The sequence below is a fragment of the Chionomys nivalis genome, chromosome 6 (genome assembly GCF_950005125.1).
Source record: "Chionomys nivalis chromosome 6, mChiNiv1.1, whole genome shotgun sequence".
Taxonomy (NCBI): Eukaryota; Metazoa; Chordata; class Mammalia; order Rodentia; family Cricetidae; genus Chionomys; species Chionomys nivalis.
This window is the reverse complement of record NC_080091.1, coordinates 32291378-32319084: the sequence shown is the minus strand read 5'-3', so window position 1 is coordinate 32319084 and position 27707 is coordinate 32291378. Positions and strand designations below refer to the sequence as shown.

Sequence of the window (27707 nt, the reverse complement as noted above, 5' to 3'; positions counted from 1 at the left end):
ATATTTAGTAATATACATGTTTGTGTGTATATATATATATACACACATGAAATAAACACTAGTGCAAAAAAGAGGCACTAAGTTTGAAGGAGAGTGAGAAGGAGCATATGGGAGGGTTTGGAAGGAGGAAGGGGAAGGGAGGAATGCTGGAATTATAATCTCAAAAAAATAGTAAACATAAAAACAAAACTCAAAATATATCTTTAATAAACTTATACAAGAGTTTAGTATCACACAAAAGCATTTGGCTATGAATATATAGGATATGGCCTTTTTCTCGTTTGGCAGGCAAATGTGATAAGAATGTTGATATTCAAGCCGGGCGGTGGTGGCACATGTCTTTAATCCCAGCACTCGGGAGGCAGAGACAGGCGGAGCTCTGTGAGTTCGAGGCCAGCCTGGTCTACAAGAGCTGGTTCCAGGACAAGCTCCAAAGCTACAAAAACCCTGTCTCGAGAAAACAAAAAAAAATGTTGATATTCAGTGTAGGGATATGTAAGCTGAAAGGAAAAAATAAAGATGATGTCAAATTGACTTTCATCATATATCATATAGTATCAATCTGTAGTAACTGTACAAATTGACTAGGCAGTGATTTTAAAGTGATTTCAAAGTGATTTAGTAAAGGAAAAACTAAACTGGAGTATCTGGTGTGGAGCACACAACCCCCTGTCCTGGACCAGGATACACTTTGGGAATGAATTAGCATGCTATTGGGAAGCAGCAAGTTCAGAGTGTGCACTGCAGTTGTTAACTATAGGGACCGTGGCATACAGTTCAGCTGAAACTCTCATGTCTCACGGAAATGGAGCTTCATGTTAGGTTGGTCAACATCTGTTGCTCTCCTCCCAAAATAACTGGTGGCAGCCATGCTGGGAGCCCTTTGTGTCTGGCTGTTTTGGATTTCTCATACAGGTAGCATTGTCGTTCTGTGCTGGATGTAATGTCATCCCCCAGGGCCATTTCTCCTGGTCTGGAAGACAGGGCATGTTTTTCAAGGTTGAATGATATATTCTGTTTTATATGTGAAAGAATTCATTGTTCCTTGGTTCATTATGAGAGGAGAGTTACACTGACTTCATGTCTTGCTCATTTGAGTAGTGAAGTCACCAACAGAGACGTGCATATGTCTTTCCAACAAATGATTTCCGTCCCTTTGTGTAGACACATACAAACTGCTGGGCTATACAGCAGTTCTGTGGTTAGTGTTTTGATGAATCTCCATTTGTATTCTATTGTGGTATCATAATTTTACAATGATATGAAAGGTATACAAAGATTTCCTTTTATCTACATCCTCACTAATAGTTTTATCATTTTTCTTTTAGCAGTGGCCATCTAAGTGAGTGTGAGATGATATTGTGATTTTAATTTGCCTTTACTAGATTAGTAATGTTTAACGCCTTTTATGAACATTGGCTATTAGTGTGTCTTATTAGAAAAATGTTTATTTCAGGACATTTGACCTTTAAAAGGCCTGGGTCACTGGCTTTCTGTTTTTCAGTTGTTGGAGTACCTTATGTGTTTTGAGATATATGTTTTGTGAACATTTTTTCCCAATTTTGTGATCTGTCTTTTCTTTTTGGTGATTACATTCTTCACCGTACAAAAAGATTTTTAGTTTGATGTAATACTAAATAGAAATCTTCTTCAAAAGAATTATAGGCCCGCAAAGTGACTTGCTGGGTAAAGGTTCTGCTCATCATGGCAATGTGGATTTGAACTCCTGGACCTATATGGCCGAAGAAAGGAATGCAGTTTCACAAATGCTCCTCTGACATCAGCACAAAATACATGCATATCATAAATGAATAAACACAATTTTAAAAGAGTTTTCAAAAGAGGGAATGCTGTTCCCTTAAGTAACCCAGGTTATTGCATGAACTCCAGTTGAAATGATGCCTCTACTCCCATCCCCAAATCCGAAGATGCCATCTCTGAATCAGAAGTGTTTGCTCAGCCCTCGACTCAGGAGAAAGGAGTGTCAGGACCCAGTACTCTCTTTCCTCCTCCTGTGTGTGGTCCACATCCTTTCTCACTCTCCAGGTTTGCTTCCCATTTCTGAAGATGCATGTATGACCTGAGTTTGCAGGTAGATGTGACCTCTCTTATTTGAACCTTGGGTATCCTGGTATCAGAATTCATATTTCTAAATCTTTCCACCTCTGGCATCTCTAGACACTAGTGATTACCACCTAGATATAGGAGGTGCAAACCTTTTCAAGGGCAGTGCTCAGAAGGAGAGAATGTGGTCACAGGCTTCCTAGAATTCTGGGGAATGAGACATGGCTGTCATGGGAGAGCCTGAAAATATCTTTTTGGGGTAGGGGTAAGAGCAAGAAGTAGAAATGATGCCATTAAAGAGATTTCTTGCAATAGCAGGAATCATTCAAGATTGAACCCTAAAAGAATTGAAGGCAGTGCCTACAGTAGATATTTGTACATTTCTAGTCATGTAATGCTATTTATTCACAGGGACTGAAAGATAGAATCAGCCCTAGGATGTAACAGCAAATGAACAAATCTAGAAGCTATGGTATGTTCATAGAAGGGGTCATTGCTTAGCCAGAATAAGAAAAGTAATTCTGACACCTGTTAGGGGAGGCTGCTCATTCATTCCCGGCAGCTCAGACCTCAAATAATCACCCAGAAACTATATTATTTGCAATATTGTTTGGCCAGTAGCTTAAGTGTATTTCTAGTTAGCTCTTATGTATTTGGTTAACCCAAACTTTCTGAGGGTTCTCAAACTTAATAGCTTTTTTTAGAAAAAATACTTTATGTTAGCCCCTTCTCTATTGGAATGAAATAAACATGAAAGAGAGCCTAGCTGTGTAGCTAAGTAAAAATTAAAGCACCATTTTAATCACAACATGAAGGAGAAATGGCAAGTGATTTTTTTAATAAATGGTGGTGGGTAGAAGAAACTGCCCTCTTTGCCTTGGAAGACCATCCCAAGATAGTGGCTTCAGGCATGGTTAAGAGTCCTGGACTTCTTGTAAATTTATTTTTAGTAGGTGATAGGCTAGAGGGTTAAACACAGAAACAGTGATGTTAGATAATTGAATCGCAGAGACACTGAGTGGGGAGATAGTCTAGATAGCGTATGACTGAGACCGAGTGGTAACAGGGAGCTTTTCCAGCGTTGCGACAATGCGTGAGTTTTTATAAACTATTTTTTTTAAAGATTTTGTTTGTGGATGGTTGATATGCATCACCATGGGCCTAGCACTCTGCCTGCCACAAGATGAGGTTTAAGCCACTGGTGTGGTTTCAGTGAGAAAGGTTCCCCAGAGGCTCATGTGTTGTTGTTTGGGAAGATTATGGAAGCCTAGGAGTCTTGTTGGATAAAGTACATCACTGAAATGGGTTTAATGTACTCCCACTTCCTGTTCTCCCTCTCTCTGCCTTCTGTGTACAGGCAAAACATGATTTCCCTGATTCCTGATGTCTGCAATGGCCTCACCCTCTTGCTACCATACCTTTCTCTCAGTGATGAACTGTATCTCCTCTGAAACTAAAAGCTAACATAAATCTTTTACGCCTATAAACTGTTCTTGGTTATGGCATATTGTCGTAGCACCAGAATAGTAATAGTTGACAGTGATGGCACAGTGGTATGGATGGAAACAACACACACTCAGGTCCTGTCTTTTCCCTGGTCCCCACAAGTATTAGAAAACTAGAGATAGCCTTTGGCCTCTGGTCTAATGAAATTATACAGGAATTCTAAGCATGCATGCCCTTTCTTATTGGTTCTGTCCCTTGAAAAGCACATTCATGTGCATGTTCACTCTTTCCTCTTGTTCCCTCTGTCTTCTGAGCATCCCTGTTCTTTCTCAGTAGCCCTGGGAGTATGCTGTGCAGACTTCTCTGGGAGCTATTATTAGGAAGGCATCTTTTTAATGGCAGTTGCTCATCATATACAGTAATAATGTATACAATATATACAAATGATAATGATGATAATGATGATAATTATACCCCAAAGAGAGCATTAATATATTTGAAATCATTGTGTGAAGGAATCCTGTGTGCAGAAATTCTCAATACTATGGATGACTTCTTTGTCTCAGTCTGTCTGTTTTTATACACACACCCCTATGCTTATGTAGATAAATATTCCAAAGAAAGGCTTTATTTGCATTTTCTTTGCTACATAGAAACCCATAGGTATGAGGAATACCCTTCTAATTCCCATATGGAAGAGCATCAGATAACCCTCAGGCTGCAGGGCCCCATGTCAGAGACCAAAGTCTGTTTGAGGGCTCATGCATGGCACCTGTCTTCTCTCAGAGTTTTCATTTCTCAGACTCTTCTTATATTCTCCCAGTCACTTTTGACTCCACCAGACCTGCCCTTTTCATTAGCACTTTCCATTATTCCAAGGGGAGGGGTAGATGATGACAATTAGCTTCCCTTCCTCTACAATCCAGTGGATGGTGCCTCAGGAGGATTTAGCTTGGCATATGCAATGACCTCCCACACAATGTGCCCAGCAACTCTTGACAATGTGAGCGGTGTGCTTGCACTGCTCGAGTGTGCCTGTGAATTCAGATCTCCGAGGGAAAACACAGCCCTGTCCTGAGCTGAGAGGCGATCACCCTCGTGTGGCTCAGGCAGCTTCTAGATTTAATGAGATGAATCGATTCCCTAAAAGGATTTCAAAAGGCCGTGCTGATTATGCCTGTGCTGACTTAGAGAGTCAACCTTTAAGATTCAATTTATCTTCAGATTCGTTTCTTCTAACTGAACCTCCTCTCATATTTTGTCCCTTCTTTCTGTTTCCAAAGCCATCATCCTAGCTCAGGTCTCATCATTCCTGCCAGGAGCATTTGATCACATAGTTTCTTCCTTCCTAGATCGTCCCTTCTTCCCCAACTTCTGCTATCTACCCTCTGTGTCACGTTTTAATTCTTAAAAACAGACCAGATGAACCCAGCCTTCCCATACTGAGCGCTTTCCCTGACTTCAAAATGCTAGAGGAAAGGGTTCCATGTACTGAATAGCTCAGATGACCTTGACTTCCCCCAATGTTTGTTAGTACCTGGCTTTCTGTTTCAACCTCACTAGTATGGGAAGCAGTGTCTGAAACCCAGATAAAATAAGCAGACCTAGCAAAATTCAAATTTCAGATAACCACAGACGTTTCGGTGATATGATCAAACATTATGTGTTGTTCGTCTGCAATTCAAATCCAGCTGGGAATCTGGCATTTGTGTTTGTCACCTCTGGACATCCTTCCTTGTTCTTTTCTGCCTTTGCTTTTTCAGACCTTTCGCTCTGCCTGCATCTGTCCCTTCTGTATCTATGGAGACCCTGTGATTGCAGTGCTCTTGTACTGAGTTTTTCTCTGTGGTGCTTGTCATATTCACTAGTACAAAAATCATAAGGACGCTAGTCTGGGTCTGATCCATTTGTGTGGTCTTGAGACGGCAGAGGGAGATTACATCAATATGACAGCCATCTCTTTGGAACAGGAAGATGAAACTGGGGAAGAGTTAAACAAGGAGAAGAGGGTGCTATGGTCTCAGGTGACTTCAGGTTCCTTGCGTGGAGCTACATTCTCATTTCCTCTGTTCTTGGGTTGGCCTGCTGGCACTATGTCACTGGGAAGAGTTTCAAGCCCCCCTTTTTTTTTTTGCAAGGAAGCATGCCTTACTCATTCTCGGTGCTATCTCCCATGAGCTAGTCCCACAGGGAAGAGACCCTTGAAGATCCCAGTGCTGCAAGTGTGCATGACTATGCGCATTTGTGTATTCTCGTGCATTGAGCCGTGTGTGTATGCACCACAGCCGTCACTTCGAAAGCCGTTGCATGAAGATGCCTTTGTAACATGTACTTGAAATGGATTCGAGCTTTTGTTTGCTGCTTGGCTTTTTTTATTATTTATTTTATTTTATTTATTTATTTTTTTGATACTCCCAGTGTATGAAGATGTTCTGTTGCTTCCTGGGAACAGGAGGGTTGCAGCTGGGTTCACCTCTAGTGTGCGTGGAGGAGCTGTTTCTTCCTTCCTGCTGATTCGAAAACGTGAGCTGTAATTTATCACACAGGCCTGTTTTCATTGTAACAGCTTTGGAACATTCTTATATATTTTTTGAAGAGCAGGAAAAAAAGTTCATTTGTCTCCAGCATCATCAACTAGAAATAGCAATATCATTTCCATTCTGTCTCAGACACCTTTCTGCGCATCACTGGGTTCATATTACATCTATACATATCCCTCTGCTTGACAAGAAATAATGTCATCTAGCCACATCTTTAAAAATATGAAGGACTGTTCAACTCGTCACTAAATAAAAGTAAGAGTTTCCCAATCCCCTACTTTGAAAGCCTAACTTCAGTTCTTTCCCATTAGAAACAATAGAATGGTGACCATTTGCACCCAGATGGTGTTTTCAGCTCAGTGTTGTTTTTGCCATCTAGAACTTTGATCGCTGATTCCAAACCTAGAAGTGCTTTAAGTATCTGAATCCTGCTACTTGGCCCAATCCCATTGTCCCTAGGGATGGGTTGAACATGTGTACTTAAGAAGCCCCTCAGTGGGACCCTGCCTTTTCATGAGAAGATGGGAGATTAGGGCAGCAGCTGGCAAATGCATAATAATTTCCCATTGTATTTGTTTGCTTGTTATCTCTTTTGTTTCCAAAAATGCATTGTTCATGCTTGCGCCTGATGAGGCTTATTGAGTAATTTGTAATTATGCTGGGACCCAAAGATGAGATGAGCTTCCTCCTTTTGTTTGAGACAAGGGAACCTTGTGTAAAAGGATACCCCAAGATCTTCTTGCTGTTACATCTGTTTTACACCTTCACATAGTCAGGTGAGGTGCGAGGAGAAGCCAGACTCGGCATATCTTCTGAAGTTGTCAACCCTGTTGTTGGGCAAATCCTTGCTGTTCTTCCAGCAGCGCCCCTGCTTGGCCCTTTGTACTTTCCTGGTTTATGTGGTTACTCTAGGTTATATGCTCACATCTGAGGATTTGGAGCTAGAAACCACAGACGAATGAGAACGTACAGTGTTTGTCATTCTGAATCTCAGTACCTCCCTCAGCATGATCTTTTCTAGGTCTGTCCATTTACCTGAAAATTTTATGATCTCATTTTTCTTTATAGCCAAATAGTATTCCATTCTGTATATACACAATACTATACTTACCCATTCGTCTGTGGAAGGACATTTGTGTAGTCCCATTTTCAAACTATTGTGAATGAACATTGCTAAGCAACTATACCCACAGATAAGTGAAGCTATCTCCTCTCACCAAAGAAGCTTCTCTTTACAGCAAATAAAGATCACCACATCCCATTTCCCCTTTGCCCCATGCCACCTCACCCGCAAGTTCCCAGTTTTGCCCTGCAATCTTGTCTACTTCCCCCTCTCCATGCGGATGACTATATGATTTTCTTTGGGTTCACTTTCTTATTTAACTTCTATAGGATCACACATTATATGCTTAATGTCTTTTATTTATGGCTAGAAACCGATTATGAGTGAGTACATCCCATGTTCCTCTTTTTGGGTCTGGGATACCTCACTCAGGATAGTGTTTTCTATTTCCATCCATTTGCACGCAAAATTCGAGAAGTCATTGTTTTTTAGTGCTGAGTAGTACTCTAATATGTATATATTCCACACTTTCTTCATCCATTCCTCCATTGAAGGGCATCTAGGTTGTTTCCAGGTTTTGGCTATTACAAACAATGCTGCTATGAACATAGTTGAACAGATACTTTTGTCATTTGATGTGGCATCTCTTGGGTATATTCCCAATAGTGGTATTACTGGATCTTGGGGTAGGTTGATCCCAAATTTCCTGAGAAATCGCCACACTGATTTCCAAAGTGGTTGCACAAGTTTGCATTCCCACCAGCAATGAATGAGTGTGCCTCTTTCTCCACAACCTCTCCAGCAAAGGCTATCATTGGTGTTTTTGATTTTAGCCATTCTGACAGGTGTAAGATGGTATCTCAAAGTTGTTTTATTTATTTTTTTTTAAATATTTATTTATTTATTATGTATACAATATTCTGTCTGTGTGTATGCCTGAAGGCCAGAAGAGGGCGCCAGACCTCTTTACAGATGGTTGTGAGCCACCATGTGGTTGCTGGGAATTGAACTCAGGACCTTTGGAAGAGCAGTCAGGGCTCTTAACCTCTGAGCCATCTCTCCAGCCCCTCAAAGTTGTTTTAATTTGCATTTCCCTTATCGCTAAGGAGGTTGAGCATGACCTTAGGTGTCTTTTGGCCATTTGAATTTCTTCTGTTGAGAATTCTCTGTTCAGTTCAGTGCCCCATTTTTTTATTGGGCTCATTAGCATTTTAAAGTTTAGTTTCTTGAGTTCTTTATATATTTTGGTGATCAGACCTTTGTCTGTTGCAGGGGAGGATGGGAGGAGCTCGGGGGATTGGGATGGTTGGGATATAGGAAGGATGGATACGGGAGCAGCGAAGTATATATCCTATCTAAGGGAGCCATCTTAGGGTTGGCAAGAGACTTGACTCTTGAGGGGTTCGCAGGTGTCCAGGAATATGTCCCCAGCTGGTACCTTGGGCAACTAAGGAGAGGGAACCTGAAATGACCCTATCCTATACTGATGAATATCTTGCATATCACCTTAGAACCTTCATCTGGCGATGGATCGAGGTAGAGACAGAGTCTCAATTTGGAGCAACGGTCTGAGCTCTTAAGGTCCAAATGAGGAGCAGAAGGAGGGAGAACATGAGCAAAAAATCAGGACCACGAGGGATGCACCCACCCACTGTGACAGTGGAACTGATTTATTGGGAGCCCACCAAGGCCAGCTGGTCTGGGACTGAATAAGCATGGGTTGATTCTGGACTCTCTGAGCATGGCGGTCAATGAAGACTGATGAGAAGCCAAGGACAATGGCACTAGGTTTCGATCCTAATACATGAACTGGCTTTGTGGGAGCTTAGCCTGTTTGGACGCTCACCTTTCTGGACGTAGATAGAAGGACCTTGGTCTTCCCGCAGGGCAGGGAATTTGGACTGCTCTTCAGTATCGAGAGGGAGGGGGAATGGAGTGGGGGGAGGAGAAGAGGAGTGGGGATAGGGGGAGGGAAGTGGGGGGAGGGGGCAATATTTGGGAGGAGGGGAGGGAAATGGGAAACGGGGAGCAGGTGGAAATTTTAATTAAAAAAGAATAATAAAAAAAAAAAGATCACCACAGAAAACCAAAACTGGGCAAAGTGAAGAGATAACACTTCATCGGGAGCCCAGCCCCCAGCCCCAAAGTACTACATCACAGCTCTTGCATCTAGGAATCACGGAACATCACAAATGTGGGGCAGGAAGACTGTGAAAGCCAGAATACCAGGAAGCCTGCTGTGAAAATTCTGTTCTAGAAATGATTGCATTAGCAAGATTGGGACAATGACAATATCAATGGATATATTAACCTAGAAGAGGGATCCCCCGGACAAAGAACTACAAGCAACCAATGATTGCTAGGAGAATTAGCCCCTTCAAGGGATTAATTAGCCTTCTTATTGTCCAAAGAAAACAGGTCAACCTTTAAACTACATGCACACAAGCAATAGAAATGGACTTAACAGGTAGTATTTATATATATTTGTCATTATACATGTCTATATTTATATTATATCTCTATCTTTATATCTATATGTAACAATACTCAAAGAAAATGGGGCTATCAGGTTGAGAGGGAGTCTTGAGGCAGGATAGCTGAGAGGGGCTGGAGGGAGAGAGGGGGAACTCTAATATTTTTTAACTAAAAACATTTTTAAAAATAAAAATATAGAAAGTCTATGCAATGGTGACTTTTCTATTTTTTTTTAAAAAAAACATTTATTAAATTTCTTCTACCAAAGAGAAGAAAAAGGACTCACCCTTTGACTCATTTTTCCATAACTATTTCCTTTAAAGGCCGCCTATCCAAAACCATGTACGTCCAGAATTGCTAGAGAGTAGGGTGTTGACAAAGGAATTTGGGGCTAGAAGTAAACACAAAAGTAGGAATAAACACTAGACCGTGTTATAGCCCTTTACCATCATTTGAGTGTGTGCTGCCTTTTTGAACATTCTGGTTAGAGTATATAAACGTTTGCATGTCTTTCTTCTGCGGGATGATCAAAGAACTGAAATCTCTTCCTGTGGGCCTTTTTATTCGAGTCACTGATAGAGTTTAGGCTTTCAGGTAAGTTTCCCTGCAGTGATAGTTCATTTGTATTTTAATAAATAAAGCTTGTCAGAAGATCAGAGAGTGAAACAGCCACCCCGGTTAGCCATACAGGCCAGGCAGTGATGACACACACCTTTAATCCTAGAATCCCCACTAGTTTGCCATAAAAACTGGGCGGTAGTGGTGCATACCTTTAATCCCAGCACTAGAGAGGAAAATAAGATGGGAGGAGACAGCTCTGAGACAGTCTTATTCTGAGGATTCCTGGAGGCAGGATCACCATTTCAGGCTGAGTTAGAGGTAAGCGCCAGTGACTGGCTACTTTGTTTTTCTTACCTTCAGATTGAACCCCAATTTCTGTCTCTGGGTTTTTATTAATTGTATTACATTTCCCAAACTTAGGCTAGTGTGTGTGTGTGTGTGTGTGTGTGTGTGTGTGTGTTTACAGATTTGGACGTGGTAATAATTAGAGACCCTTTCATTTCTTTCTATTTGAAATGAAGAGAAGTGAATGCTAAGTGGGCCGAGGTGAGCCTGGAGAATGTGTTTCGAGAACGTGGTGGTGTTTCATACGGAATTGCTAGAGTTACAAATTATCCTTCTGTGTAGAAGTTCTCTCTGAATAGCTTTCTCAGACACTGACTCCAAGCTCCTGTGTTCTAGTAACCTTTGCAAGCATCAAAGACAGGTCAAAGCAGAGCAATAGCATCACGGGGTCTGAGGGTAGTAGACGAGGGCTTCTCGGGTGGCGCGCCCAGCATTTATTCAAGTTTGCTGACTGCATCTCTTGGTCGCTTGGGGAAGTAGATTTGAGAGAGGCGAGCAGCTAGTTCCAGCTTAAACCAAGGAGGGATATTTTGGATTCCCTTCAAAAGGGGACATGCTACCTCATTTCATGGTTGGTTTATGTATGTGGTGCATCTTGAAAGTTATTAGCATTTCGTACGGATTAGTTAGATTATGTACTCCACCCTGATTCCTCATGTTCCCATCCCCCCTCCTCCCCTCTACTCCCCCTGCCCCCAGTTTACCTAGGATGTCTAATCTTTTTCCTTTTCCCACGGAGAGCCATGTGTCCCTCTTAGGGTCTTTCTTGTTACCTAGCTTCTCCGGGGCTGAAGACTGTAGCCTGGTTGTCCTTTGCTTTACATCTAATATCCACTTATGAGTGAATACATACTGTGTTTGTCTTTATGGTTCTGGGTTACCTCACTCGGGATGATTTTTTTCTAGTTCCATCCATTTGCCTGCAAATTTCATGATGTCATTGTTTTTCTCCACTGAGAAATACTCCATTGTGTAAATGTGCCACATTTTCTTTACCCATTCTTGGGTTAAGAGGAATCTAGGTTGTTTCTGGGGGGCGAGATGGAGGGAGAGAGTAATGAAAGAGATATCTTGATAGAGGGGGCCATTATGGGGCTGTAGAGAAACTTGGTGCCAGTGAATCTCCCAGGAAAACACAAGGAAGACTCCAGTTAAGGCTCCTAGTAGTAGTGGAGAGGGTGCCTGAGCTGTCCTTCTCCTGTAATCAGACTGGTGACTATCCTAATTGTTATGACAGAGCTTTCATGCAGTAACTGATGGAAACAGATGCAGAGATCCACAACCAAGCACGGGGCTGAGCTCTGGATGTCCAGTTGAAGAGGGGGAAGAAGGATTATATGAGCGGGGGGGGGGGTCAATATCATGATGGGAAACCCACAGAGACAGCTGGGCTGAGCTTGTGGGAGTTCACAGGCTCTGGACCAATAACAGCTAGGGAGTTGGCATGGGACCAAGCTAGGCCCTCTGCATATGGGTGACAGTTGTGTTGCTTGCTCTTTTGTGGGGCTCCTAACAGTGGAACCAGGATCTGTCTCTGTAACATGAGCTGACTCTTTGGAACCTGTTCCCTGTGGAGGGATGGTTGCCCCGCCTTGATGCAAGGGAGAGGAGCTTGGTCCTGCTTCAACTTGATATGCCATGTTTTGTTGATTCCCTTGGGAAGGAGGCCTTACCCATTCTAAATGGAGACAGTGGAGGAGTGGATGGGTGTGGGTAGAAGGGAGGTAGGGGAAGGGGCAAGAGGAGAGGAGGGAAGGAAAACTGTGATTGGCATGTAAAATAAATAAATAAAATAAAAAGGAAAACAAAACAAAAGAAACAACAACTAAGATTAGGTGCTCCAGAATGCTCATGTACATGGAAAAATAATTATTCTAATTCTAACTGTATCTTACTTCCTAAGGAACTTTTGGTCTAGGGAAACCATGGTATTTCCCCTTCACTGCATCCTATTGGAAAAGTGTGTGTGGTTTGATAGAGAAGCGGCGATGCTCTCTGAGTTCCGGTTTATTCTTCTTCAACGAGGACTTCGGTAGCAAAGGTGGGTAACAAAAGCTCTATTAGATACATTTTCTCTGGTCAGTTTTGATTTTCACTTCTATGTAGGCATTTAACATTTTGTACAGATTCCAAGTTTCTCTCATTTGGGTGCTCTGGGCTCTGAAACAACCACAGGGTTGATCTGCAATGCACTGGTCATGTGTCCATAGCCCTGGAAGCTGGGGATGGACCAGTCACCTGCTATTTGTGGTGCTCCTCTCCGTAGATTTCTGTGTGTGTATGTGTGAATTACAGTTTGTTAAAATTCAAAATGAACAGGTGTAAGAAAGCTAAAAGGAAAAGCAAGCAGCTGCCAAGTATAGCACACTTCAATTTTTCCGAATGATTTTACATATTTTAACGTCTATGATTATTCTATGAACAAGAATATCACTTCCTCTTATGACCAGGGACTTTATTTAAGGCAGTAAAAGTTCTTAAACAGGAGAGAAGGACCACTGATGTCAATGATTTTCCATCATCGTGACCTTTGACTGTGGGCCAGGCATGAGAGCCACTCAGAGTGTAGGCCCTGTGAATGGAGATGGGTCACCAAGGACCAGCTAGATCCTACCATCCTGGATTTGTATTCTGAGTGAATATGGGAAAGTAATTTTAAACTCTAATTAACTAAGTAGATTATGGATGGTTCAGGAACTGCAGAATATACCCTACCAGCCTCTATCCTCTCCTATGTCAGGTGAAGATTTCCTGTGGACACTAAATAGCCTGTTTAGTTCCCATGTCTGCAGGACCCTTTGTGCATCTATTTTTATTTCCTTACAGAGCGGTTCTCCTATCAGAAGAGATCAAAGCTTTGTTGTCAGTGACCTCAATGTATTTTGCCGTTACACATTATGCTCATGGTTTTCTGTAATGAAGTCTGCGGAAGTGCTTGGCCTGCCTCCCGGAGTCAGGATTCTGTTCCGAAGGAACAGATGATTGGATAGTGCAGGCATTGTTTTCCAGGCTCCTGAAATCTTTTCATGGTGAATGTCCATTCTCCTTACAGGGTCCTCACAGCAAAATGGCCTGGGAGAGCTGGAAGGAGGTATCCCAGGAGTGTCTCTAATATCGGTGACAAAGGAATATGAAGACCACAAAGTAGCTGTCCAAGAGCTCACCCTCACCTTCCACAGAGACCAGATCACAGCCCTGCTGGGAACCAATGGTGCAGGGAAAACAACTATCATGTGTGTCTCATTTTCAAGAACATATTTTCTCTTCCCTCTCCCCCTTCTCCCTCTTTTTCCTTTCTCCATCTCCATCCCTCTTTCCTTCTTCTCCTTCCATTTTTAGTTTTTTATTGTTTGTTTTGCTTTGATCTCAATAGAAAGCTTAGTGATTCAGAAGAGCAAGCTCTCTCCAAAGCATGCCCCCTGCCCCCATAGTCCTCAATCATATTTTAGACCTGGAGTAGATTCCAAGGGGAGAGGTGGATGAATATTTTACAATACACCAAACTTTATTTATTACAAATAATTCAACATGTTTTACTTTAATCTTTTGAAGTTCTTTGACAGCCACTAAAGCATAATTTTATTTGAATAATTATAGACAAAGAGCAGCGAAATCTCTATAAACTAAGGATGTTTGCTTTTCTGTTTTCATCTTTTCCTTTGACTTTTCTCTAGCTAAGTCCTGATTTTGGTTTTGGATCCAGTAGTTTCAGATTTGATTAAAGAATTCAATCATGTAGCCTCAGAGGGGGAGACGTGAGTTCAAATATCCACAGCCTTGAGCTGGTTGAGGAACAGCCGTGTTGAGGGCTATCTGCCAACATTACGGAGTGTGTCTTTTGAGTAAATCACTCCTTATTCTTTTTCTCAGCAAATGTGCACAGGTCTAACGTATGGTTAGTAAGGATGATGAGAATGAAGTGGTCCCTATCTTAGTGAGGACGGCAGAAATGTAGTGTCTGTGGCGTCCCAGCAGCGGTCGCTGGAGACAAATCAAAAGAACATGGGGTGTTTGTATTTGTACCTCGCACACTGAAATAGAACGAAAGGGTTATTCTTTTCTTAGAACTTGCAAATTGAGAACATACGAGTTATGCAAACTATAACTCAGCAAATGTTTGCTAATATGCATGTCTTACCAGGGAATCTCGGTGCACCTGTCTTGCAGAATGATGAGAATTAAAAAAGAAGGTTCTGGATGCTTCAGGGCTCACTAACGACTTGGCTTTTCGTGATATTTGGAGTACACTTGGAGTCACCTTAAGTGCTTGCCTCTTACTTTCTGGCAGTGCTTGGAGGCCAAGAGCCAATTACTGAACTGGGTCTTTATCATTTAAACCAAAGGCCTCTGAGACTCATGCAGAGTGATAGAGTTGAATCTCTGTGTCCCCAGATTCCGTTTCCCTCGATTTGCCTGACACAGATCAAAACAATCTGAAAAATATTGCATCTGCCCTAAATGTTAGTTTTTTCTTGTCAACATTCATTCAAAAATACAATAAACAAATGATTTAAAGTGCATAGAAAAATGATATAGATGACATCCATATGGCAATTTTTGTACACTAAACTGGAATATTGAAATTTTGGTGGAAGGGGGCTATTGTCAAACCAACTCCCAAGGATACTTGAGGTATCATTACATTTATTAATTTGTTGAATTCCCAAATAGGTTTGGAAGTTGTTATAAAAGAATTGCTAATTGAATTTCTTAATTCATAACTTTTGTACAGTCAATATCATGTGTTTTTGCATATAGTTCAGTAAGAGTGGGCATGTTTGTCTGACATCAGAGCACATACCACAGTGAAGACACAGAACATTTCATTTCCCTTCTGAGATGTATCATCTTTTGGCCCTGGCTCCTGAGTAGCCACTGACCTGTTTGCTAATTTGTTTACTTATTCAAGAATTCCATATAAATGGAATTGAGTTTACCTTCTTTCTCTCAGACTATTCACCCAAGTGTGACGCAACTGTAGAGGTCTACAATCACATTCTGTCCTCTGGGAGGCAGGGCACATTCGTAGGTCAGCCTTTCAAAGTTGGACAGACCAACTTCCCCATGAATTCCATATGTTTTAACTGACCACGTAGAAAGCTGGTCAGCAGACGGTGTGAGTTCCCTGTAAGCTGCGTACACCACCTGGGATCCGAGTGTCTCATTGATGTTCTGAGCTTCCAGGTGTTGCTTGTGCTGAATCTTTGTTCCTTGCAGATCCATGTTGATGGGGCTCTACCCTCCCACTTCTGGAACGATCATCATAAATGGCAAGAACCTGCAGACAGATTTGTCCAAGGTCAGAGAGGAGCTGGGAGTGTGTCCACAGCAGGATATTCTCCTGGACAACCTCACTGTGCGGGAACACCTGATGCTCTTTGCCGCCATAAAAGCACCTTGGTGGACCAAGAAGGAGCTACAGCAGCAAGTCGACAAGTAAGTAAACGGTTCTCTATTTCCCCTACATGTCTTTGCTTAGTCATGCAGGTGAAGAATGCGGAGATAATTACTATAATCTAACTGTATGTGTATGGAAAGGAAAGATATAGCAGGTGGATCTTACATATGGAAATATGTTGGAGCCAACAGCCCTGGGGAGCTTAGAGATGGCTTTTCTGGAAAACAACTAGATTTGAATGTTTTTCTTGGAAATGTGGGAAGAACTGAGGCAGCATGGGAAGAGTGGCTAGACAGGAGCTTGAAGGCTTGCGTATCTGGAATAAACACAGTGCAAAGGAAGACAAGGAAACGTGCCGATGGACTCCTATTTGGCATGCTAAGGAACAGCAAATTTATCAGGTACACAGGTGTGAATGAACTGAAGACTGTCATTGGTCTACAAGGTAGGCATCTCTATGCCACAGCAGGCACACAGCCATGGGAGAGACTGGACAGAGAAACAACACACCTGCTGTTGGCTCTTCCACCCATCCCAGCACAGGTGAGAGAAACACTAATGATAACCTAGAATAACAGCTACAAGGGCAGCAATCACATTATTCCAGTCCGCCGTCACCTGGGGAGGAGTGCGGGTACATCACAGGATGACTATGGACGTGAATGAAGAAGGTGACACATAGGAAACTAAGGAGAAGGCAGGTGGTGGGATGAGGTGATGGGAAAGATTTGTTTTGTAGCAGTGAACATGGGGGTGGGGATGAAGGAGAAGTAGGCCAGTGGGAGTTCGTGAGAATCTTTTGGAAGTGGAGAACATGCTGTGGTCCCAGTTATCTTCCAAGATCAATATGGAGGCTGTCTTCAATTTGCAGACATGGTCGTTCATCCTCAGAGAGATGAGTAACTCAAACAGGAACATGAAGGCCTGCCCCAGGGCTCTTAAAAGTCAGGTGTACCTAGCTAGCTGCCTTTACCTTGGGTTGCAGCATGCAGGACCAGAGGATGTTCTCTTTCAAGGATGACAGACTGGGCAGGGGAGGAAGGGCTTTCTGGGATATTTTAGTGCCTCTGCCTGACCACAGCATACCCATCCCTGTGAACATTATGATGGCCTAAGAAGTGAAAGTTATTTGTTACCAATTATGTTCAATGTGTCTAATGAATACAGGTGGCAGTACCTTTAAAAGGTGGTCAAAGCATGTCCCCAAACATTCTTTAGTAGAGATATTAAGGGGTGAGGGACCCTGGCTCTGTGTGGAAGCTTCCTCAGAAGCATGGTTCTCTGAAGTCTTAACTGAATGCAAAATGATGTAGGTTTACACACAATATTTTATATCGGTGGGAAGGAGTAGTGTTATGGGCTTTCTTTTGTTAGAACAAGACCACACACCCAGAACGGGGACTTCATATACTTCTCCAGGGCCAGGGGGCCAGGATGTGAAAGCAGCTCATCAGGAGACCTCCCTATGCAGCTCCCCCTGCCAGTCTCTCAGTGCAGACTTTGAGGAGGAAGTGACAGAGGAATGCACGGCTGCACAGATTACTTTTGCCCGCTCTGGGAAGAGAGCAGCATTTAGATCATTTCAACTTGAGATAGCTGCCTGTGTTTAGACACCAGCTATGACAAGGGCATATGTAAAACAAATCAAACGTGCCTCCTGGACAGATGCTCACTCTCTGAGGGTCAAATGCAAATTAAATTCAAAGTCTTGGAAAAGATCCTCAAGGGACAGGAGCCCTTGTGGAAAGTGGCATATGGCACCACAAAGTTGGTTTAAATGCTTCTTTCTCCGTTTCCTTCTCTCTCAAAAGTCACCCCATTGGCCTGTTCTCTGCTGTAAAATGCTATTCTCAGTTCACCTCATAATACCTTTGTAGAATGAATGATAGCAGAAATAATGTACGTAGCAATTATCTCTTAATTGTACAGAGAGCATGCTTACTTTGTACTACTTAAAACCATCTCAGACTTGAGTTAGTCCTCAATATGAAAGTACTATGATTGTATGGAATACATATATATTAGATAACCAATTAACTGCATACAACATACTCCTTCTTACTATAAAGACCTGGGTCACTTGTTTCCATTAAAGCTGCCTTTGCATATATTTAGCTATCACACAAAATGATGGGCTTCATTGTGACATTTTCATACATGTTTTTCATTGTGCTTTGCTCATACTCATACCCATTGCTCTATACTGCTCCCTCCCTCTTCTGCTAGTACCCTTCTGCCTCTTAATATAATAGTCACATTACTTTTATGTCAAGTCTATACACAATATGTATTTAAGTCTAGAGTCTACATACTTACTTAACTTGAAAATTTGTGTCTGTGTTGGGCTATAGCAAATTCTACTGTGATTGTGATTGGGGGATTAAATTCAGTTCCTGACGATGCCACATGGGCTTCATTTTCTTATTTGGGTGCTAGGCAACCTTTAACAGTTATCAATTCACAACATGTTACCTAGCAACAAAGCCAATTTATACAAAAGCAATCAGAATGAGATCATGTTTTAGGACCGTAGTTCTCAATTAGAGGGAGGGAAAACTGAAAACATCTGATTTGGAGCCAACATACCTCTGATTAGTGTTCTGTAGCACAGCTTGTTTTCCTTAAGGTCTGAATTCATTACCATGTGAGCTCAAAGGAGAAAGCAGATCTTTGTACCATCCGTGGAGTGAACACTTGTCAAGAGGCAGATGATGACTGTTCTGCCTCTCCTTTGACCTGAGGAAGGCAAGAGTAGCCAAAAGAGGAACATTTTCAGACATGGAGTGATTGAAATGCTGTTGTTGTATTGTTACCATGTAGCATTTCAATGAACATAATAGAACTCAGGTTAAAGGCAGGTTATCTCGGTGTGCAGTGAGGTCAGTGTGTGGAAGTGGAGCAGAGGGAGAATGACGGGTTGAGCCGCATCTACAGTAACCCACGATGATGTCAGATGGAGCGTCAGCCAAGAGAGAGTGGAAGCAGGGAAAGAGGAAGAGTGAATTTGGCTCCTTAAGGAAGATGGAGGGATGGATGCCTCAATTCTCTGCAGGGTTAAGTGAGATAAACTGACCTTTGATTTACTACACAGACACCATTAATGACCTTCAACAAAGAAGTCTGAGTAGGGAGGTCTTCCTGGAGCCATGTAAGGAGGGAAAACAAGGAATATGGCAACAGTAGTTTTACCCCCAATGGGAACAGAGAACTGGAATGATGTCATGTTGGGAAGTTAGAGGATGGCGTGAAGACAGGAACTGTAACATCCTGTCTGTCCACTGCTGATGCTGGTCCAGTAGAGGACGAATGATTGGATGGGCTAGAGAAGAGAATCTTGATGGAAACTTGCTGGTTACGGGGCAGTGAAGGGACCTTTAAAGAAGCTAAAGATCATCTCTCCAGATAGTACATGTGGTGCAGCACACAGGCAGTGGGAGTCAAGGCGGAGTGTCTGGAACTCTTATCTAGTTTCAGCATTATTTTAGAGTTAAGAGTGCATAAGCTGTGGATTGTCTACTACAGATGTAATCTCATATTTGGGAGGTAGGGGCTAGAACATCAGGAGTCACAGTTATTTTCTGTTGTGTAGTAAGTTCAAGATCAGTCTGGGTTCCATGTGAAGCTCTCTCTATACATACACACACATGTACATATACACACATATACAAACACATACACACATATACATATATACATACACACACATACACACATACATAAACACACATACATATACACACACATGCATATACATACACACACGTACACACACACACAAGAGTTTGAAAAGAAATTCCCTGCACAGGTAAACAGTGACCCTTCTAGAAGTCATACGTTATTAAAACTCCCAGTGCTAGGGGACACACTGGATACTAAATTCCTAAGAATCCCAAGAGAGTAAACCTAGAAACAGGGCAGACTATCTGGATTGGCATATGACAGCAATATTGGTAGTAGTGACAGGTCCTGGTGACCTGGGACTCAAGGTGAGCAGTTTTAGAGGAAATGGGAGAAAGCTGGTCTGAAAATCATGAGTCACCGGTTGTACATCTAGACCGAGAGAGATAGAGGGTTTATGATGGATATGAGCCCTGACTCAAGCCCATTTCGCCTGTCTTACCCACGCTTCATTGTATGGCCTCCCCTTAGCGGCCAGAATAGGATTTGTTGTTTCTTGCACATGTCATTCATCTCCCCCCATGTCCTGGCAACCTTTTTTGCATCTTTCTTCGGAACATACTGCTCAAATATTGCCACCTTGCCAAATCTCACTGTCCATCTGGCTGACTCCTTCCGCTACTTCCTTTAGAGTCACGGGGCATTCCTGCAGAACCTGGGGCTTAGCTCCTTTGTATTTATTGTAATTTCTTATCTGGCCTTTCCACCCGACTCTGAGTTTCTGAATCTCAGACAAAATTTGACTTATTTCTCTGCCCCTGGAAAGTGACAGGTGCCCTGCATTATAAAGGGTCAATAAACTTTTGCTCTATAAATGAATGGATGATTGAAGAGACGTCTCCAGACACATTTTTGGGTACATAATTGAGACTTGACATGAGGAAAAGTCCTCTTCCCTTTCTGTGCTGCTCAGTGATATTCTTATTAGGGAGATTTCCTGTCCTTTTTATGAGAAAACAGAGATGTAATTTCACAGAAATTATCCATTTTCTTTTGATTTGCCAAACCTCCATAATTAGGAAAACACTAGCCTTTGAGTAACTTTAGAATTTTAAAATCAAAGAAAAAACAAAACGAAACAAAACAACAGATGATAACACCTGGGTAATGTTTGCAAGAGGCTTATTGTTCTCTGATATTTATGTCCTGATCTAAGCACATGAGCATGCCCTAAAACCAGCAGGCTGGCTATGATCAGGTTTTGCCATAGATTCCACCCCAGTCCCTGAGAGTGCCTTTCATACTCTCCTCAACAATACCCAAGAGACTAACTACAGTTCTAGCAATGTGTCTTTATCTGGAGAAGAGGCATGTCCTTTGACTCCACTGACATTAGCTGGTGTTATATCCATCAATTTAAATGCCAGTGGTACAGTCGTCAATAGGACTCGTCAACACGACATCAACATGTGCTTCCTAGACATGATAAAGGCCCTGAATGCTGTCCATAGAAGAGATGAGCAGGAAGCACTTTGGTAGGATAGAAATATAATCGGCAGAGGCAAGTTTGAAAGCATTTGACAGTTTTTTGAGAACTTATTTTCTTGTCCGTCTTCTTTGCTGACTCATTTCTCACTAATACACTGTCAACTGAGGTAAATGGGCTCCTGTCCTTTCCTGTGTTCCAATGGTCCATGTAGAAAGGTCTTGCTAGACTACGGAGTCCAGGCACTTGCTGAACCATTCTTTCTCCTCTTTCCTGTCAGGGTCTTTTAAACCATGGCTGCACTAGAGAATAGGGGCATAGTGATTGCCCGAGATTAGGCTGAGATGTGACAAGCAGGAAATAGACTCTGAGGCTTGGATTAAACACAAACTGCCTTGCTTCTCGGCTGAAAACTAGACAGTAAGAAGCTGATTTGAGTACTCTCTGTGCGTCAGGCAAAAAAGGCAGAGAGAATGAAACTGACAAGAAAATTCTCTTTCTTCATTAGATGAGAAAGTCCTTGTCATTCCCTTGCTACTTTGCTGGGAATCTGGAAGTGTTCCAGGAGCCAAATGTTCTTGAAGCTCAGCTTTGTGGAGCTCCTCTGATTCTTATGCACCTGTCTAGAAGCTTCCTCCTTTGCTGCCTTTGCTGCCGAATGACCTTTCAATTGTAGGCTGTCAGGAAGTGCTAAGCAAGCCTGTTCTGTCGCTCATAGGGAGGGGGCTCCACTTTCGCTGCTTAGGGAAGAGTGAAATGGAAAGACAGAAAGTATAAAATGAGAGTAAGGAGCTATTATTAAAGCATAGTGGTTTTGGAATTATGTGAGAAAGGGGGGCTCATAGCAAGAGGAATAAACACCACATTAAAAGTTGGGTTTTTTACTATTACAAACAATGCTGCTATGAACATAGTTGAGCATATACTTTTGTTGTATGATAGGGCATTTCTTGGGTATATTCCCAAGAGTGGTATTGCTGGGTCCAGGGGTAGGTTGATCCCGAATTTCCTGAGAAACCGTCACACTGCTTTCCAAAGTGGTTGCATAAGTTTGCATTCCCACCAGCAATGGATGAGTGTACCCCTTTCTCCACAACCTCTCCAGCAAAGGCTATCATTGGTGTTTTTGATTTTAGCCATTCTGACAGGTGTAAGATGGTATCTTAAAATTGTCTTGATTTGCATTTCCCTGATCGCTAAGGAGGTTGAGCATGACCTTAAGTGTCTTTTGGCCACACACACTGAGACAATGGGGATGTTCTATTGGGAACTCACCAAGGCCAGCTGGCCTGGGTCTGAAAAAGCATGGGATAAAACCGGACTCGCTGAACATAGCAGACAATGAGGACTACTGAGAACTCAAGAACAATGGCAATGAATTTTTGATCCTACTGCACGTACTGGCTTTGTGGAAGCCTAGGCAGTTTGGACGCTCACCTTAATAGACCTGGATGGAGGTGGGGGGTCCTTGGACTTCCCACAGGGCAGGGAACCCTGATTGCTCTTGGGGCTGACGAGGGAGGGGGACTTGACTGGGGGAGGGAGAGGGAAATGGGAAGCGGTGGCGGGGAGGAGGCAGAAATCTTTAATAAATAAATAAATTAATTAATTTAAAAAAGTTGGGTTTTTTGTTTGTTTGTTTTTGTTTTGTTTTTTTGCTAGCCAACCATCCTGAGCATGGTGCCGCCTGCCATGAAGTATGGCTGATGTACCCAGTGTTACTCCATTGGAGAATACATTTTTCCCCTCTCCCAGCAGCTCTCAATTGCAAAAACCTTCTTTTTACAAATGGGACTTTGTGTCCGCTGCCCCTTTTTCTTGCTGAAATTTTGTCTGGATTGAACCTGTGCATGCTGACCCAGTGTCTGTGAGTTTAAACATGCATCAGGCCTGTTGTGTTGGGAAGACATTGTTTCCTTGGAGTTGTCCGTCCATCACCTCTGGCTCTTCAAATCCTTTTACTTCCTCTTCCACATGGATCCCTGATCTCTGAGGGGGAAGGATTTGACATCCCATATAAGTCTGAGTGCTCCAGAGTCTCTTACTCATTGCACATTGCCGAGCACAAAAAGGACTCCATGTTTTTGTGTCCTTTGTCTTTTTATTTTGTTTGTTTATTTTGTTTGATTTTATTTTTACAGAGAGGGAAAACATGAAACTGGGTGGGTAGGGAGGTGGAAGGATCTGGGAGGAGTTAGGAGAGGGAAAAGAATATATACAAGATATATGAAAATATGTTTAAAACAACAATCAATACAAAAAGTTCTTTTTGTTAGTTTTATGAAATCTCAAAGTCAAGACTGAAGGACAATTGCAGATTTACTCTAATGTTAGTGATTATTGATGATTTCCACTTGACACAGGGCATCATTGAAAATTCCTGATTAGATTAAATTCAGTTAGACGAGGTCATTAAATTTTCATGCATAGTGGGCCAGCAAGTTAAAGGCCTCTGGTGAACCCTGGGGCTTTGCCTCTGTTAATGTACTGCTCTCCATATGTATTAGAAGAATTCAAGTCCCTTCTTTGCAGGAGGCCTGAATGAAGAGAAGAGAGATGGTTCTCAGGAGAGTTGACCAAAATACTTTCCGCACATAATACTTTCCAGATACCGTGACTAATACCATGCTTGATGCAATGACGTGGTGTCATTGGCCTACCTATAAGCCCAATGCTACTGTGCCTCATATGCACCATAGCATCCCTAACTCTTGCCACAAGGACCCTGTGCAGTTTATAAAGACCTCAGGCACAGTAAGCCATTGTATGAGACATGAAACCCAGGGCAAAGCTTTCAGGTATTCAGGAAGAAGAATGAGGACTTTCTTGTTGCAGAACTCTTGATGAAGTGGAGCTAACTCAGCATCAGCACAAGCCAGCTCGAGTTCTGTCTGGAGGCATGAAGAGGAAGCTCTCCATTGCTATTGCTTTCATGGGCAGGTCAAAGACAGTGGTTCTAGATGAGCCGAGCAGTGGGGTCGACCCTTGCTCCCGTCGCAGCCTCTGGGATATTCTACTCAAGTACCGGAAAGGTAGGTGGTGAGACCCATTCCCCTTTCTCTCTCCACAATGCTGTGCTTGAGAAAAGGTTGGCTATTGTATATATGAAGCAAGTCCTATTACAATGAGGCCGCATGATATTGTTTCATAACAAGTAAAATATTCTAATATTTTATGATATATTTGTTTGCTAATATATTTATAGTACTAAGAATACCTACTTTGTATTTGATCTCTTAAGTCAGTATTAGAAATGATACAGCCAGTGAGCTAGAGTTATATAGGTGATGTCATTTGAAGCTGGCTTTGTCTAAATTACATTCCATTTTAGAAGCATGAGAGATGAAAGGATGCAATTAGAGGTCATCAAAGACAAACGTTCCTAAGTTAGCCAGCGTTCCACTGCTGTGGATAGAAAGACTGTTTGGGCTCTTAATATCAAAGCTTCCAGTAAATGAGTGGTTGGTCCTCATTCTAGTTTGCTTTGCTGTGACCTGGATAGAATACTCTGACCAAAGGCAACCCGGGCAACAAAGGGTTTAGTTTACCAAATACTTGCAGGTGATATTCTATCATTGAAGGAAGTCAGAGCGGGAACTCAAGGCAGGAAGCTGGAGGCAGGCACTATGGGCAGACATGGTTTGCTACCTAACTCTCTGGGCCACTTCCTGTCTCGTTCTCTTATTCAGCTCAGGCCCTCAGACCCGGGGATGGTCATGGTGACCACCATGGGCTGGACCCTCCCATGTCAATCATCATTCAAACAATTCCTCACTACTGTATCCACAGCTCTGCCTGAGTTGAGGCTTCTTTTCTCCAAAGACTCTGGGCTACTCAAGTTGACAGTCAGTGCCACCCACAGTTGTCCTTTTTCTTTGGACCTGCAGTGGTACAGTATGTTATGGTAGATGGGTACGATCACTTCATGATGGCATAGAAGCAGAGGCCCAGGAGGGACATGGTCCAAGGGCCCAACTTCCTTCTAGCAAGCCGCATCTCCTGATGGTCCTACCACTAGCGTATCAGGCTGACAAATAGGCCCTTGGTATGTCGATCATTGGAAGGTCCTCAGGATCGAAATGGCAGCACCTTCTGTTACACAAGGAATCTGAGGCATGGTGAGATGGATGCGTGGTAGTCTCACATCTCCAGAGAAAGCTGACAAAGGGGGAAACACGCCTCTGCCAAAGAGGGGCCATATGTCTCTTTTTATTGCTCATTTACGACTGCTAGCATTGGGTAGGCAACCGCTTGCTGCTTTTCATCTTCTGCCTGCTTCCCTACTCCAGACAGTCAGGAAGTGATGCTAGAGGCATCTTATATAGAAACATGCTTTGAACTGAACATGGGGATTGCTGAAGCTCGTCTCAGTGCTGATGAAGGACTATCAAAACTTCTGTGGCCAGGTTGCACAAATCTTATAAAATGTTGTGTCTCCTCCACAACTTTTCCTAGCTTACCACTTTTCTTTGGCTTGACTTAAAACTCCAGCTTCCTTGTCGGTAGATCAGGGTTTACTGTAGGAAAAGAACGGGGCGGGGGAGGGGGATGGACAATCTAGACTCTGCTCTTTTCTTCAGCAAATAGGCGGCGATTCTGTTCCTTCTGTCCCGCGGTTCTGAGGAATTACAAAAGGAGAACACAGATCGAGGAGCTGGGGAATGGAGGCAGCAGATACAGCTTTGCTGTCCCATGTGCTCTTGGTTTGGGTTGTGCAGCTGCAGGGGAAGAATTTAGGTCCTGTCTATGAAGCTGACTAGGAGGTCAGGATGCTGAGCAGAGAATTCTGGGCCCCTGGGAAGCATCAGGGACTGGCGTCCTCACCCTTCCTAGATCCACAGCTGCAGCCCTGAGAGGCAGCCAGAGCTTGTGAGAGATGCTGCCCTTTGAGCTATCTTGCTGGAGGCCAGGTCAGGTTTCGGGGTCTGCAACCAGAATGCCTCAGCTAAGCAGAAGGCATGGAATATGAAGCACTCTGGTCTGACTCCCCGGGAGAGCCCCTGCCCAGGCTGCAGACGCTGGGGATGAGAGGACAGTGCCGTGGGTCTCGGCCATGACACTCATCACCCCCACTTGTAACTGTTCCTTTTGCCTCTTTGATCCATTTACCTGTGTGCCCTTTGTGAGAACAGAAGGGCCTGGAATGAGAAAATGGGAAACTCTGGTGGAAAACACTAAATGCAGCTTATGGGCACTGATTAAAATTTAAGATTGACTCCCTGACTTTCCCGCCACTTTGAGTGGGACTGGTAAAGAAGATGGATGGATTATAATTTCCCTGCTCTGTGGACTGCACAATTAAACAGAGCAATCCCACAATTGTTGAAGAATCAGAGATGGAGTTGTTTAAAATATATTAGTTATATTTTAATGATCCATACTTTTTCATTAAAATATTCTTTGAAAAATTAGTCCACGTATATAATGTGTTTTCTACGTAGCCATCCCTCACTGCCTCCCTCAAACTCTCCCAACCCCATAGACACACTAAAGTTCCAATTTTATGCTTTCTAAAAATGCTCACTGAGTTCAGCTAGTGTTACACATATATGTACGAGTGTTGTGTCATCTGCTGGGGCATAAACAACTTAATATTAACCATTCCTTAAAGGAAAATGGATTTCTCTATCCCAGCAACCTCCAACTGCAAATACTTCTTTGGGAACCCCTTCTCGCTCTATTCTGAGGTTTGCTTTCAGTTTTGAGCGTCCCCATACATGTATATGATGAAATAACATAAGTATCTCTCCTTTCCCCCTCCATCTCCTCCCATGCATGCCCAACATTCCCCCTTCGAACTTCAGTTAGAATTGTCCATAAATACATCGGGGTGGAGCCATTTCTACCAGAGCATAGGAGAAATAGCAGCGGTAGAATCCCCAAGAAATAATTATTCTTCCCCTACCCCCCCTCCAGCAACTTTTAGCTTGATCTTGTACATGTGACCACCCTGCTGCGAGTTGTAGCAGTCATGTCCAAAGGATGGCATTTCCCAGCTCTCTTCCCCACCCTCCAGCTCTTCCTTTCTTGGGTGGTTAGTTGGTGGGCCGTTTAGAGTTTAAATAGTCAGAATGGACAGCGGCAGTGTAGGTCTGAGAAAAAGGTAGTCTTCCTTAAAATCTGCGGTCCCATTCCGTGTCGTTTAATAGCGATTATTTTCATCTTCGGGAGACCCCTTTGGAACTGTTGTACTGATTGGAGTGCAGAATGAATAACCTCTAAGAAGATTGGCTAGACAGTAGTAAAAGGCAAACATGTCTTCAAAAATGAAAATGTTTCGCTTGTTCCTGTAAACGCCCTCAACTGGCAATTGACCAGGCTTTGTGAGAAAGCTTTAAGACAGCATGGAAACAAATGTTACCTGCTGAGGAGAAAAGTCATTTTCCCATCAGAACACTGAGCACTGGACGCTCAGTCTATTGGGCATCTTGTGTGTGTGTGTTTGTGTGTGTGTTGTTCTTTCGTGGACAGTGTGAGCTTTTGATCAGCCCTGGTGCCAGCCTTTCAGTGTCTACCCTGGAAAGATCAGTAATGAGGCAGAGGCACGAGAGCCAGGTGGCACATCACAAACAAATGCTGAGACCAGATTTCAGACTGGCTGTCCATTTCCTTTGTGAGGTTGGAGAGACGGCCAAGCTCCTCCAGGCTGCAGTTTTCTCTGTTGCAAAAGGAGACTGTCCTGTAGGAGCGTTTCTCCAAGCAAACAGTTCC

The 27707-nt window shown here is 42.9% G+C and overlaps 1 protein-coding gene across 1 annotated transcript in view; it reads left to right on the top strand.

Moving 5' to 3' along the window:
- Nucleotides 1–27707, top strand: part of Abca13 (ATP binding cassette subfamily A member 13) — a 405330-nt gene that overhangs the window by 166965 nt on the left and 210658 nt on the right. Inside the window, exons 36-39 of the mRNA XM_057772486.1 lie at nt 12398–12535; nt 13547–13727; nt 15712–15930; nt 23832–24028. Of these exons, the coding sequence (XP_057628469.1) occupies nt 12398–12535; nt 13547–13727; nt 15712–15930; nt 23832–24028 (735 nt within the window). The remainder of the gene's footprint in view (nt 1–12397; nt 12536–13546; nt 13728–15711; nt 15931–23831; nt 24029–27707) is intronic.